Source organism: Dromiciops gliroides, chromosome 3, assembly GCF_019393635.1.
Source record: "Dromiciops gliroides isolate mDroGli1 chromosome 3, mDroGli1.pri, whole genome shotgun sequence".
NCBI classification, from domain to species: Eukaryota; Metazoa; Chordata; class Mammalia; order Microbiotheria; family Microbiotheriidae; genus Dromiciops; species Dromiciops gliroides.
The window spans coordinates 337,534,416-337,548,725 of record NC_057863.1 but is presented as its reverse complement, the minus strand read 5'-3'; the positions used below and the strand labels follow the sequence as shown (position 1 = coordinate 337,548,725).

The following is a 14,310-nucleotide window of genomic DNA, read 5'->3' as shown; positions in this document are numbered from 1 at the left end:
AATAAAGTGATTTATCCAAGAAAAAACAGCAGTTAAGTACTAAAACTGGAGTGCTAACTTCGGCCCTCTGAGTCCAGATTCAGTGCCTTTTCCACTGTACCACACTGTTCCTCCCCCATCCCCAGCAATGTTAACTAGGGCTTGAAGGTCTTTCTTTCTTTTTTTTTTTTAAAGATTTTATTTATATCTTGTTTCTTACATTATCATGATTTTCCCCAGCTTCTCTTCTCTCCCTCCCAGAGAGCCATTCTATTTAATAGTACTTTTTAAAGACAAAGAAGAAAAAAATCAGCACAGGCGATCAATACATTAAAAAAAATACAAAAAATGTGAAATGTACAATATTGATGATAAGGATTCTGCTGACAACCAGAAAGCCCATTTAACTGGTCTGCCTCAGTTTCCTCAATTGTAAAATGGGGTAATAATTCCATCCACCTCCCAGGGTTGTTGTGATGGTAAAATGAGATAATATTTGTAAATCTCTTACAAAGTGCGTTTCGTTTCTCCCCTACCTCTCATATATGCACTGTTCTCCCATGTCTCCCCACTCCAATCCCAGAAAATTAAGTCTGGGGGTAAAAGACCATTTGAATTTATCTATGGATGAAAAGTCATTTATCTGCTGAAGTATTTCTTCATGATCTTTTGGGAAAATCTACCCTTCTTCAGTATCAAGAGTTCTCCAACCATAGATTCTCCAGACAAAGACTCTCCAATCATAGGATCACATTCCTTTTTATTTGAAAGCTGTCGCTGATAGTCTTCCTTTTAATTTAAAAATTGTTTGATTGAAATCTTGTTTTTACATCACTTTCATTTCCCAATATATCTCTCCCCACTCCTTCCACCCAGATAACCACAAACCACAAAGAACAACAAAAAAGAAAAAAAGTAATTCAGTAAAACTACCCAGCTCATGTCTAATAACAACAGTGAGCATTTATCTATAGTGCTTATTGTGTGCCAGAAACCATGCTAAGTGCTTTACAATTATTATCTTACTTGATCTTCACTCACAACAGCCCTGGGAAGTGCAGTTACTATTCCCATTTTACAGTTCAGAAAACTGCAGCAGAGAAAGGTTAAGTAACTTGCCTAAGGTCACACAGAAAATTTCTAAGAGGGGATTTGAACTCAGGTCTTTCTGGCGCCAAGTTCTGTCCATGGTGTCACCTAGCTCCAACAGGAGTATATTTGTTCCTCATCTCTGTAAAGGAAGGAGGTAAATGTTTAACAACTAACTCTCTGAATAGAACACATTTTTAAAGCTTATTTTGCATCATTAGCATTTTCCATACCACCTTCTTAAGTCTACACAATCAACAACACAATAAATCAAGTCCTGATTTGTAGTTCAAGATTTCCCAGATGTAAATGTTCTCATTGAAATATTTAACAAGCAGCCCTTGGTTTGAGCTGTCTCCAGCGCGCCCCCAGAGCAAGACATATTTTCATACCTCTTCTTTAGGGTCCCTGTTGCCATGTTATGATTACACAACATTTAATTTGTGTGTGTGTTTTCCATTTAAATTGTTGTAGTTCCTTGTTTATATTGTTTTCTTATTTTTACTTCATTCTGCATCTATTCATAAAAGTTTTCCCATGTATCTTTTGTGTCTCCAGCACCTAACACTGTACTTGGCACATAGTAGGCACTTAATGCATACTTGTCCACTGATTAGTTGACTTTCTGGATTCTTCATATTTGTTGTTTCTTATAGTGCATTAATATTTCATTACATTCATGTATAACAATTTGTTTAGTCTTCTCCTGTCAATGGGGTGTTTACTTTGTTTCTGATTCTATGTTATTAAAAAAGTAAAGTTATAAATATTTCAGTGTATATTTTCCTATTTAATTATGGGGAGAGCCAGGGAAAAGGGGGACTTTGAGAAATATATTTCTTTCTTTTTAAATGTATTTAAAATTTTATTTTTAAAGACATTTTTCCCATTAGGAGAAATATATTTCTTAAAACAATGTTGTTGGGGCAGGTAGGTGGCACAGTGGCTAAAGTACCAGTCCTGGATTCAGGAGGACCTGAGTTCAAATTCAGCCTCAGACACTTGACACTTACTAGCTGTGTGACCCTGGGCAAGTCACTTAACCCTCATTGCCCCACCAAAACAAAACAAAACAAAAAACAATGTTGCTTTTACTGTATACAATGTTCTCCTGGTTCTGTTTAGTTTGCTTTTCACCGCTTAGTAAAAGTTTTTCCGTGCACCTCTAAGATCATTGAGCTCATCATTTCTTATAGCACAGTAGCATTCCATCACAAGCATACACAGCAACTCATTCAGCTATTCCTCAATTGATGGGGATCCCTGAAATATCCAAAAGGGAGCTGCTAAAAACATCCCATTCACATTCAGGGTTATAATTACTATTTGGGAATTTCCCTCTACCTTATTTTTACTCACTATTTTCTTTCTCAGCCTCTCTTTTTACCTAATCCCAGTTAATTTAACTTCTCCCCCCACTCTCCCAGTCCCCAGTCCCACCCACCCTTCCTCAAGAGTCTCCTCCACCCTTTCTCCCCACCATCGATACATATTAATATACATATATGTGTATATATATATATTTGATTTGAATTGATTTTGATGGGAAAATATCACATTTCAGACTTGCAGTGGTAAGAATTCTATTCAGAAGTACAGATGTAGGGGGTTTTAAAATGGGGGAAAACCTGGAAGTGCCCCCCAGGTTATCTCTGCCGGAAGGCACTGATCTTCAAGGGTACAGCTGCTAAGTGATCTTACTTTATCTTGTTTTCTCATCAACCTCTGCTCCTGAGGCTGAGATTACCTTAAAAGGCTAGAGAAGAGGGGTGCAGGCTGAACACTGGCAGCCTGGAAGATTCTAGTGACACAGGAGCTGAGAAAGTAAGAGGAAGAATGAAGACAAGTCTGGACAAAACATGAGGTGAACAAATGAAGACATAGATGACGGGAGAGAGGCAGGTCACAGAACAAGCCCTGGAAACAAAGACAGGGACCACCAGCTGAGGGCCTGGCAGGCACTCACCAAATACCTGTTGATGGATTGAATGTATTAAATTGTAGTAAGGGGGCTGGGTTGCTGTGAAAAGAAGGTTGTAATGAGCATGATGTCTAGCAAGGAATATAAAGATAGATAAATGGATGGAGGGGGGTGGGATATGAGAGAGAGAGAAAGAGAGAGAGAGAGAGAGAGAGAGAGAGATACATGTCTTGGAGCTTGGCTTTTTGGACCCCTGGTGAGTGGAGCTACATAAGACAAAGAGAATTTCTTGGGAACCTCCCCAGCAGAAAATAACTCCAGAATGATTGGTTTACATTTTGGTTGTACTTTCCCATTCTTTTTTTTTTTTTTGGCGGGACAATGAGGGTTAAGTGACTTGCCCAGGGTCACACAGCTCATAAGTGTCAAGTGTCTGAGGCCGGATTTGAACTCAGTTCCTACCTAATCCAGGGCCAGTGTTTTATCCATTGTGCCACCTTGCTGACCCCTGAGAGTAAGTTTTTAAAGAAAAAATTTAACACATAAATTGCTGCCATTGTCAATATTGCTTAGCTGCTTTTAAACCCATAGTTCAGAAGTGTCTGTCTTAAGAAAATGAACTGGTATTTCTACTTCCTTTGATTGGAACTGAGAGATTAAGAAATGACTGACTAAATTGATGTTCTCAAACTTCCTGACCTTAACCTGAGAAACAGATATAAGCAGTGTTCTTGACCAAATCCAGTGGGTGGAGAAGTAAATGCAGGGGCAAGTATTAATAATAATAATAATAATAATAATAATAATAATAATGTTGAATTGTTTCAGACATGTCTGACTCTTCGTGACCCTGTTTTGGGTTTTCTTAGCAAAGATACTGGACTAGTTTGTCATTTCCTTCTCCAGCTCATTTTATAGTTGAGGAAACTGAGGCAAACAGGGTTAAGTGATTTGTCCAGGGTCATAGAGCTAATAAGAGTCTAAGACTGGATTTGAACTCTGGTACCACTGATTCCAGGGCTAATGCCCTATCCACTGCACCACCTAGCTGCCCTGTTTATAATAATATTAATAGCTATTAACAGTTATAGAGGACTGTAATATTTACAAAGTACTTTATATAAATATTTTCTCATTTTATTTTCCCAACAACCCTGCGACTGGACTTTTATCCATTTTACACAGGAGGAAATTGAGAGTAAAAGAAAGTCAGTGACTTGCTCAGGTTTCCTTAGCTAATAAGGGTAGCTCTAGTCTTTCAGACTCTACTTGGCACAGGTTCATTATCTAGGTGGAAATGGAGGAGAATGTCTCTTCTCAAATGGGCTATTGCATTATATATAGGCTGGGAATGCTACTATGACTTCCTGTGGGGAGTCATGTGTAGACTTTAAGACTCATGATCTTAACAGCAATAAAAACAATGATATTCTCCTATTCGGGTCAGAATCGGGATGCTTAAAAAGTTTTGGATTTATTGAGTAAAAACATGTTAGATTAGAAAGAGATAAAATGTAGGATTTGGAGGCAGGAAGAAATACCACCCCTGGGACACAAATAGCTTGGTATGACTGTGGATCAATCATTTCACCTCTAAGCCTGAATTTCCTCATTTGTTAAAAGGGAATAATAATAATTATAGCACTTAAGCATTTTAGGTGTGGAAATATGTTCAACATGATAGTAATGTATAACCTATATCAAATTGCTTGCTGGCCTAGGGAGGGGGGAGGAAAGGGAGGGTGGGAGAAAAATTTGGAACTAAAAAAAATCTTTACATTAAAAAGGTAGCACTTTAGGGTTTACAAAGTACTTTATACATGTTATCTAATAACCTTGGGAGGTAGGTATTTTTATTATTCCTGTTTTACAATGAGGAAACTGAGGCTCATGGAGGTTAAGTGACTTGCCTAGAGTCACACAGGCAGTAAATAAATGTTTATTGACTGACTAAATGACTGTGTTCCAATACAGATCTCAAGTGGATCAATATATATAAAATCCAATGTAAGAGTTGGCTTTTATTAGTTAGAGTCAGAGAACCTGGTTTTGAATTCTAGTTTTTCTACTTACTACTTGTGTAACTTTGAGGAGTAGCATCTAAGTGAAGGCTTGCTGAGATCTTTTTAGGGCTACTCATACACTTTTGGTGACCACCTTTCAGCCAACTCTCACCTGTGGCTTCAGGAAGCCATAGTGTATGCAACAGCTAGCCCCTGGTAAAACCATCTTGGCAGATGGGCTAAACCAGGTTGAGGGTAACCAACAGGCCTCAAACCTGTCTGTGAGTAAGGGGCTTGTCTACCCCAAGCATTTGAAGACTTCACCAGGTGGAATGGGCAAATGGTAACAATTTGTTCAAACAACCGTGAAGATTGGCTGAGGCAGGCACTGTAGAGTGCCTTGCCCCCTCTCTTGGGACTCAGTTTCCTAGTCTGTAAAATGAAACGATTGGACTAACTGATTTTTGTTCGTTTGTTTTTGGTGAGGCATTTGGGGTTAAGTGACTTGCCCAAGGTCACACAGCTAGTTAAGTGTCAAGTGTCTGAGGCTGGATTTGAACTCAGATCCTCCTGAATCCAGGGCCGGTGCTTTATCTACTGTGCCACCTAGCTGCCCCCTAACTGATCTTTAAGGTACTCTCTGACTCCAAACCATGCTGTTGTCATTATTATTATTTTACAATACACACGAAGGCAGTCTTGTTAGAACTACCACATTTTCCTCCTACTCAAGGAATAGAGGAGCTTAGCACTTCTCCATGAAACATAGGGAGTAAGTGACTGCTTGTCTGTTCTGGAAGGAAAGAGAAGGAAGCCACACACGGACAACTGGAAGTGAAAGGAGCCGTGGTGGCCTGCAGGGCTGACCCTGCTAAGGCCATTTTCTTGTTGGACATTAAAGGAAAGCTTCTCATTTCCAATCAGGGTGGAGAAGCCTTTTGCTATCAGCATGAATAGAAAACTGCCGGGTTCTCAGTCCCAAATGATTGCTTTCCAGAGCCATAAAAAGGTTTTGTGTTCATTTCCCAGGCCATAGGTTGTCCTGATTTGGAACTCGGAGGCAAAGGTCATAAAATGGAATGGAGCCAGTTTGTCTTTGTTTTCTTTTTTTCTCTCTGGCTAATTTCCTTTCTGCTTGGCCTTTGGCCAGCAGGTGCTAAAGTCAACTGTGCTTTCCTATTTGGAGTCCAAAGAACAGCCTCACATGTAGGGCTACTCAGTAGACTTTCTGGAGAGGCTAAAGTCATATGTTGGCTTCTGATTGTCAGCTTCTTTGGGATAAGAACTGCCATTTTCTTTTTTTGGGGGGGGGACCATGGGGGGTTAAGTGACTTGCCCAGGGTCACACAGCTAGTAAGTATCAAGTGTCTGAGGCCGGATTTGAACTCAGGTCCTCCTGAATCCAGGGCTGGTGCTTTATCCACTGCGCCACCTAGCTGCCCCAGAACTGCCATTTTCATCTTTGCATACCAGGTTCCTGGTGAAGTGCCTAGGAGCTCTAGGAGTTGCCTTATTTAATTTTTTGTTTGTTTGTTTGTTTGGGTTTTTTTGGGTGAGGCAATGGGGGTTAAGTGACTTGCCCAGGGTCACACAGCTAGTAAGTGTTAAGGGTCTGAGGCTGGATTTGAACTCAGGTCCTCCTGAATCCAGGGCCAGTGCTCTATCCACTGCGCCACCTAGCTGCCCCGCCTTATTTAATTTAATTCAAAATGTCATATCCTCTAGAATGCCCTCTAGAACTTTCAATCATTTAGCTTAGGTATATCACTGAGGTAATGTATTAATTCCTCCAGTACAATGGTATATCATACCAAATCCATTTGTATATTTCAAATAATTTAGAAAGAAATGTGTAATCTTCACAATGTTCCTAGAACCAAGCAAAAGGTCAAGTAACCTGATTATTCACTGAATTAAATGTGCCTTATTTGTCCTGATTGTCCAGTCCCACCTAGAGCTGGACTCTAGGTGTAGAATGGAAAAGCATTGGTTTGGAAATAACTTGTGAATTGGGAGATTGGGATTGTCCTATATCCCCGTGTTGGTTATTCCTGGGATGTCTGCCTTCTTTGCTCTATGCTAATTATACTGTTACCCTCATGCTATGAAGAAAACATGGAGCTCTGTGGACGCTTGAGATTTAAGGAGCAGTATGGTGCTGGCTCACAATTAGCCAATGAACTAACACGTTACTTGACTGGATGCTAGGGAAAAATTATAGATGGGTAGAGCTTGAAGGGATCCCAGACATCATCAAGTCTAACCCCTTCATTTTATAGATGGGAAGTGAGGTCTAGAGGTCACATTAAGGTAGTCCAAGGGCAGCTAGGTGGCGCAATGGATAGAGCTCCAGCCCCAGATTCAGGAGGACCTGAGTTCAAATCCGGCCTAAGACACTTGACACTTACTAGCTGTGTGACCCTGGGCAAGTCACTTAACCCCCATTGCCCCACAAAAAACAAAAAACAAAACAAAAAACAGAAAACAAAAAAAAGAAGGTAGTCCAGATACTATTGCTAGGGGGTGCCACAGTGCAAAGAGCGCTGGACCTGGAGTCAGGGAGACTCATTTTCCTGAGTTCAAATCCAGCCTCAGACACTTAGTAGCTGTGTAACTGTGGACAAGTCACCTAACCCTGTTTGCCTCAGTTTCTTCATCTGTCAAATGAGCTGGACATGGAAATGGCAAACTACTTTAGTATCTCTGCCAAGAAAACCCCAAATGAGGTCACAAAGAGTTGACACAACTGAAACAACCAGACCCCAGGATAGAATTCATGTTTTCTGGAGCTTCTGGTGCTTCCTACTGCATTCTGAAAACCTACTCTGCCTCTTAGTGGTCCTTTTCACCAGTGCTTTGAGTTGACACACACTCACTGAGGAAAATCTGGGGTGAATTGGGTTTGATGGGGACTATTTTTTTCTTTGGAATATCTTTTCCCTTTGAGGCTCTCCATCCTTCTTTTGGTACAGGTGACAAGACACCCTTCCGAGTCCAGGTGCGCCAGGTAGAAGATTACCCTGTGGATCTATACTATTTGATGGACCTCTCCCTGTCTATGAAGGATGATTTGGACACAATCCGGAATCTGGGCACCAAACTGGCTGAGGAGATGAGGAAACTCACCAGCAATTTCCGTCTGGGTTTTGGATCTTTTGTTGACAAAAATATCTCCCCCTTTTCCTACACTGCGCCAAGATATCAAACCAATCCGTGTATTGGGTAAGTAACCGACTTTTCTCTGGTTGGGTTTGCAAAGCCTGGGGGGTGGGGAATGGAGGTGGGATTGGATGGTGAGATATGAGGCAATGAAGGGTTTGCAAAGAAAAAAAAAAACCCTTCAGCAAAGGTTTAGAAGAAAAGATAGAGAGGAAATATGTGACCTGGACCCTGGCTTCTGATTGGATTAACAGTGACTGAGTTCCATTTTACCACGGTACATGAAGAAGTGAGTTATTCTGAGGCTGGGTAGAGATTTCCCAGTTATTATTTTTTTCTTTTTTAAAAATATCTCCCCCCCCACCCCCACCCGGGCAATGAGGGTTAAGTGACTTGCCCAGGATCACACAGCTAGGAAATGTCAAGTGTCTGAGGCTGGATTTGAACTTAGGTCCTCCTGAATCCAGGGCCAGTGCTTTATCCACTGTGCCACCTAGCTGCCCCCTCTCCCAGTTATTTCTGAGGAGCAGTGGCTGGAGGTGGAGAGGGATCCCTCTGTGGACCTTGGTTCTCCTCCTGCTCATGCTATAACCCCTCCTTGGAATGTTTTTCACTACTGCAAATGATTTGAGGGTTTAGAAGATGTCCCAAGGAGGCTATTTAGTTGCTCCTAATACTTAATACATTTACCTTTGGTGATGGTTACCTCATGATTGGCAGTGCCTCAGCTGGGTAATGCTGGGGTGGGGAAAGTGAAGTGAATGATGGCTCAGATTTTCCTACACTTAACTACATTGCTCTTCCTAACACCATCTTTCTGTGGACACAATTCCAGTTTTTAGGTGAGCTCATAGGCTCATAGCTCTAGGCCTGGGAGGGACCTTGGACCCCTACAGTCTAACCCTTTCATTTTATAGATGAGGAAACTGAGTCCCAGAGAGGTTGTGACTTGCCCAAGGTCACTCAGTAAGTAGCAAAGCTGATAATTAAAGTCAAAGCTCAGCAAAAGTTCCCTACATTCTCTACTGCATCACACTGCCTCCTGCAGGAAACAGTTTTGAAGTATAAGTTAAATAAAAGAATTCTTCACATTATTATATCCTATTAAAAACAAAATTTTAGCCTATGGCTTACTGATTCTTCTATCTGGGTCCAGTCTCCATTGTAGCGATAGTTCTTCCAGTGGTTTCTTCGTGGGCAGAAACCTGAGTGTGCAATCCTGATCAGTCAGGACACTAATGGAGGACCTTTTACATGGGTCTGCAATCTGTAACTCTGCACATGGTTCTCTGCTTTCACCCTTTGGGAAAGCTTCCAATAAATGTGAGATGCTTGTGTTGTGGAAATAGATGTGGGCTGTCTGCAATTGGCGGAGGATGAAGGGCCAGCTCAGAGCATGAACTATTTAAACTGTTCAAGTGATTACGTGTTATTGAGTTAAAGCCTGTTTCTCTTAGCTGCCTGCCCATCCACTTTTATAGGTACCAGGAGGCAGCGAGGCTGCAGACTTTGTAAGATACTTGATCCCTGGTTCTCTGAGCATAAAAGAAACCAGTAGGGAGTGGGATTGTTTTCAAGGGGACATCTGAGAGATAACATGTGATTCTTACTGTTCAAAAGCAGCAGTACTCAAGCTGAGAGGTCTGTGATGTTAGTAGTAATAACAGCAGGTAGCATTTATATAGTGTTTTAAGGTTTACAACAAAAACAGCAATAATTAGCATTGATATACATGTTGTTCCATTTAATCCTCACAATAACTTTGGGAAGTAGGTACTATTATTATCCCCATTTTACAAAAGAGGAAACTGAGGCACAGATTACCCCCCCCCCTCCCCGAAATGACTTGCTCAGAATCACAATGCTAGTAAAGTGACTGAAGTGGGATTTTGAACCTGGGTCTTCCTGACTCCAAATGTAGCATTTGGTTCACTAAGCTAGATGTGTCAAACTGGCTGCTAGCAGACACGCGCCTGTTGTTATTCAGTTATTTCCGTCATGTTTGACTCTTTGAGACCCCATTTGGAATTTTCTTGACAAAGATACTAGAGTGGTTTGCCATTTCTTTCTCCAGTTTTTTTTTTTTTCAGTTGAGGGAACTGAGGTGAACAAGGTTAAGTGACTTGCTCAGGGTCACACAGCTAGGAAGAATTTGAGGTCAGATTTGAACTCAGGAAGATGAGTCTTCCTGACTTTAGGCCCAGAACTCTAGCTGCCTGAGTGTGGCCAGTTAAAATAAATTAAAATGTAATAGAATATGGATTATGTTAGTATGTTGTTTTCTAATCAATATACCCCCCTCAAGGATCCTTATTTACAGTTTAGTGGCTCCTGTTTCCATTTGAGTTTGACATGACTGCATTATACCATTCTTTATTTGGGTAGTGGAGTTGGGTTATTTTAATAAATTGGACATAATAAAATATGTCATCAAAATTCCTTAGTACCTGGGGGCAGCTAGGTGGTGTAGTGGATAAAGCACTAGCCCTGGATTCAGGAGTACCTGAGTTCAAATCCAGCCTCAAACACTTGACACTTACTAGCTGTGTGACCCTGGGCAAGTCACTTTAACCCTCATTGCCCCACAAAAAAAAAAAAGAAAAAAATCCATTAGTACCTGAGAAAGGAAATCTCTTTAGGTGTCCTGTTATCATACTAGTTACTCAGCTTTCATCCTTGGCGCATATTCCCTCCAATTGTACACACTATCATCTATTTCATGCCTTCTTATCCTTATTCATGTCCTACAGAACTCTAGCTTACGGAGTCCACCCAATGCATTGGGAAGATTCCTCTCAATCTCATGACATTGTGTGGTTGCCAAGGGAGCACAGGTGCTGTCCATTGGTTATCCTTTGCTCTCACTCCATGACTGACCCGCCTCCTTTTCTGATCCATCACCCCTCTGATCATATCCTTCATGCTGCTTTCCTTGATCAACTCTTCATTGTTAAGAAGTTGCAGCCCATTGTCTCTCACCATTTACCTCTCCACAGTCCTGTGGGTCATCCATGACTCTGGTTGTTTAGTCTGTGGCATTCCATGAATCATAGTACTGAGACTTCACTGGAAGAATATTGATGTGAAATAGATGGGCCTCTACTTCCAAGAGAAGCAGTGGGTCATTAAAAAGCACCCTGCAATTTCCCTAAATCAATCCAATCTATTCTCTTCCTTCCTCTTCAGTTCTGGGCCTGGCTCATTGTCCATCTGTAATGTTTGTCCAGATTATATGTATTAATGGACTAGCTTTGAAGGTTGTACCTCCAACCGGTTATCATCATTTGGATAAAAAACAGTCTTTATCCACTTGGCTTTTCCTATGTGGAAAAGGGAATCCCTTGTTTCCTCCAAGATTCTGCATGAGTGCTACCTTCATGAAGCCTTTCTTGGTTTCTCCCACTCCCACCCCAAGTTGCTAATGTCTTCTCCCTGCCCAAATTTATAAAGCCTTTCTTGGTTTCTCCCACTCCCACCCCAAGTTGCTAATGTCTTCTCCCTGCCCAAATTTATATTGTATTTATTTTGTATCTATTTGATATATTTTACTTATATTTACATTGTCTCTTCTGACAGAATGGAAGCCCCTTCTTTTTCTCATTGTTCCTCCCAGAGCCATGGTGCCTCACACAGAGTAGCCCTTAATAATTGCTTTTTGATTGACTAATTGAGCAAATTCTTTTTTGATTGACTGAGCAAATTCTTTTCAGTTATCTTTATTTATTTTTATGTAGACCTACATTTGTATTGATGTAGAGAAATTCTAGCTAGGAAACTCCCTCAATCAATGCAGCATTTACTTTGTCAGTGTGTATCTTGTTTAAGAGATTACGGTTTCTATATATGATTGCTTGCTGCCTAGGGGAGGGAGGGAAGGAGGGATAGAATTTGGAACTCAAAACTTTAAATAAAAAATCTTTATTTTTATTAAAATTTTTTTTTTAAATGAGAGATTACAGTTTCCTGGGTCTTGCTGCAGTCAGCACAGTGCTATCTGCAAAAAGGAGCCTCTGAAGAATCTCATTGTCTATAAGAGGAATTTTGACTCTGTTGAACATGGCCTATGACAATGGTAAATGCCTGTGGAGAACATAACAGTGGATATCAATAATGAGAGGGTGGTGGAACAAAGCTACCTCTGCCGTTTCCTCTTGAAGGAATCTCATATGATTTTTTTTTTTTTTTGCAGGGCAGTGAGGGTGAAGTGACTTGCCCAGAGTCACACAGCTAGTAAATGTCAAGTGTCTGAGGCCAGATTTGAACTCAGGTCCTCCTGAATCCAGCGCCAGCGCTTTATACACAGCACCACCTAGCTGCCCCCATCTCATGATTTTGACACACATATGGGAGATGCCTTTCTGGAGGAGAGCCTTGGCTTTGTCAAATCAAATGCATTTTTGATAGTGAGTAAGCAGTTAGCTGGTTGGGGGAAGTTATCCTCCTTTTTTGTGGCTTCTCTCTTAGAAATCAAAAGTGTTGTTTAGTAACATGATCTAATCCTAATCCAGACATTACACGCTTCGTCATTATCACCCTCCAGACTTGAGGTCTGGAGGTTTGAGTGGCTGATGAAGATCAAATAGTGCCTAAGAGATTCGTCAGATGTGGGCATGTCCGTTACCTAATTCTCTACAAGTGAAAGGTTGCATGAAGGAAATCAATATTCCCAGTAATTTTCCCCTCGTTGATGGAAGGAACGTTTGTGCAGTGACTGGTCTCTTGAATTATATGATAGTCAAAGTTATTTTAAAATACAGTGGGGCAGGGGGCGGCTAGATGGCACAATGGATAAAGCACCGGCCCTGGGTTCAGGAGGACCTGAGTTCAAATCTGGCCTCAGACACTTACTAGCTGTGTGACCCTGGGCAAGTCACTTAACCCCCATTGCCCCACAAAAAAAAATACAGTGGGGCAGCTAGGTGGCGCAGTGGATAAAGCACGGGCCCTGGATTCAGGGGGACCTGAGTTCAAATCCAGCCTCAGACGCTTGACAATTATAGCTGTGTGACTTTGGGCAAGTCACTTAACCCTCATTGCCCTGCAAAAAACCAACCAAATAAACAAAAATACAATGAGGCATCAGAGTGGGACTTTAGTATTAACAGATGCTATAATATGCAAATCTAGAGAGGCAATGGAGTGGTGTAGGTAAGAGAGAGCTAAGTTTGGAGTCCGGAAGATAGGTTCAGGTGTCACCTTTGACATATACTGGGTTGTATAGTCCTTGACAAGTCACTTAGACCCTCAGGGCCCTGGGTAACTAAGACTCTAAGACTCAAAGACAATATTTGGCTGAGCAGGTATGAATATGCATTGTTGGAGTTGCTTCCTCAAACAAAGGAAATCTAGGAGTTCCCTAAGCCTGTGAAATGCAGGTTAGGACCCCCAAAAAGCACATCCATGAGAGTATTAATAAGATATTTATTAGGGAGTTTCGGACTTTACAAAGTAGTTAGCACACTGTAGCACTTGTAGACTATTGTCTACAGTGAGCAGCTTGGGTTCACTGAAAATATTTTGCAATTCTCTAGATGTATCCAGTTTGGTTGCTTCTTCTTATCTAATTTTGGGTCTAGCTCATTTTCCATAGACAGCACCTACCCAAGATATTTATAGTAATGACCTGTTAATTGGACCATCCATCCAATTTCATGTAATAATCTGGATAATACATAATTTTCATTCACTTTATTTTTCTAATGAATATAGAATTATTCCAACTGAATATGGATTTTATTTGTAGTTCTGGATAAAGTTAGTACAGTGTCATCAATAAGTACAAAAATTTGGAGAATTTGATGTGCTAAGCAATCCTTCTTTTTGGATTCCACACAGGACTTCTTCATGTTCATAATCTATGTCTCCCTGTTTTATGCCTTGTTTGACATACATTGAACAAAGTTACCTCTGAAGGTACATCTGACCTAGAACTTTATATAATATTAACTTACATGTGAAAGAGAACTTCTTTGAGGAGAGCCTTTTAGACTACCTTTTCTTCTTCTTTCCAGTGAAATACTTTCGTTTAAAAAAATGAGCAAATAAGAGTCAGTAAAGATTCATATTCCCTTTAACCTCTATTAGAGAAATTAATCTCCTTGCTTGACAAAGAAAAGGAATCTTCCTGATTCTTTTGGCTCCTTGTTGTTGTCAATATGT

General features: G+C 40.7%; 1 protein-coding gene across 1 annotated transcript in view; it reads left to right on the top strand.

Annotated features, from left to right (window-relative positions):
- ITGB5 (integrin subunit beta 5) overlaps window positions 1-14,310 on the top strand; it is a 188,662-nt gene that overhangs the window by 51,928 nt on the left and 122,424 nt on the right. The window contains exon 4 of the mRNA XM_043997337.1: window positions 7,965-8,214. Coding sequence (XP_043853272.1) covers window positions 7,965-8,214 — 250 coding nt within the window. The remainder of the gene's footprint in view (window positions 1-7,964; window positions 8,215-14,310) is intronic.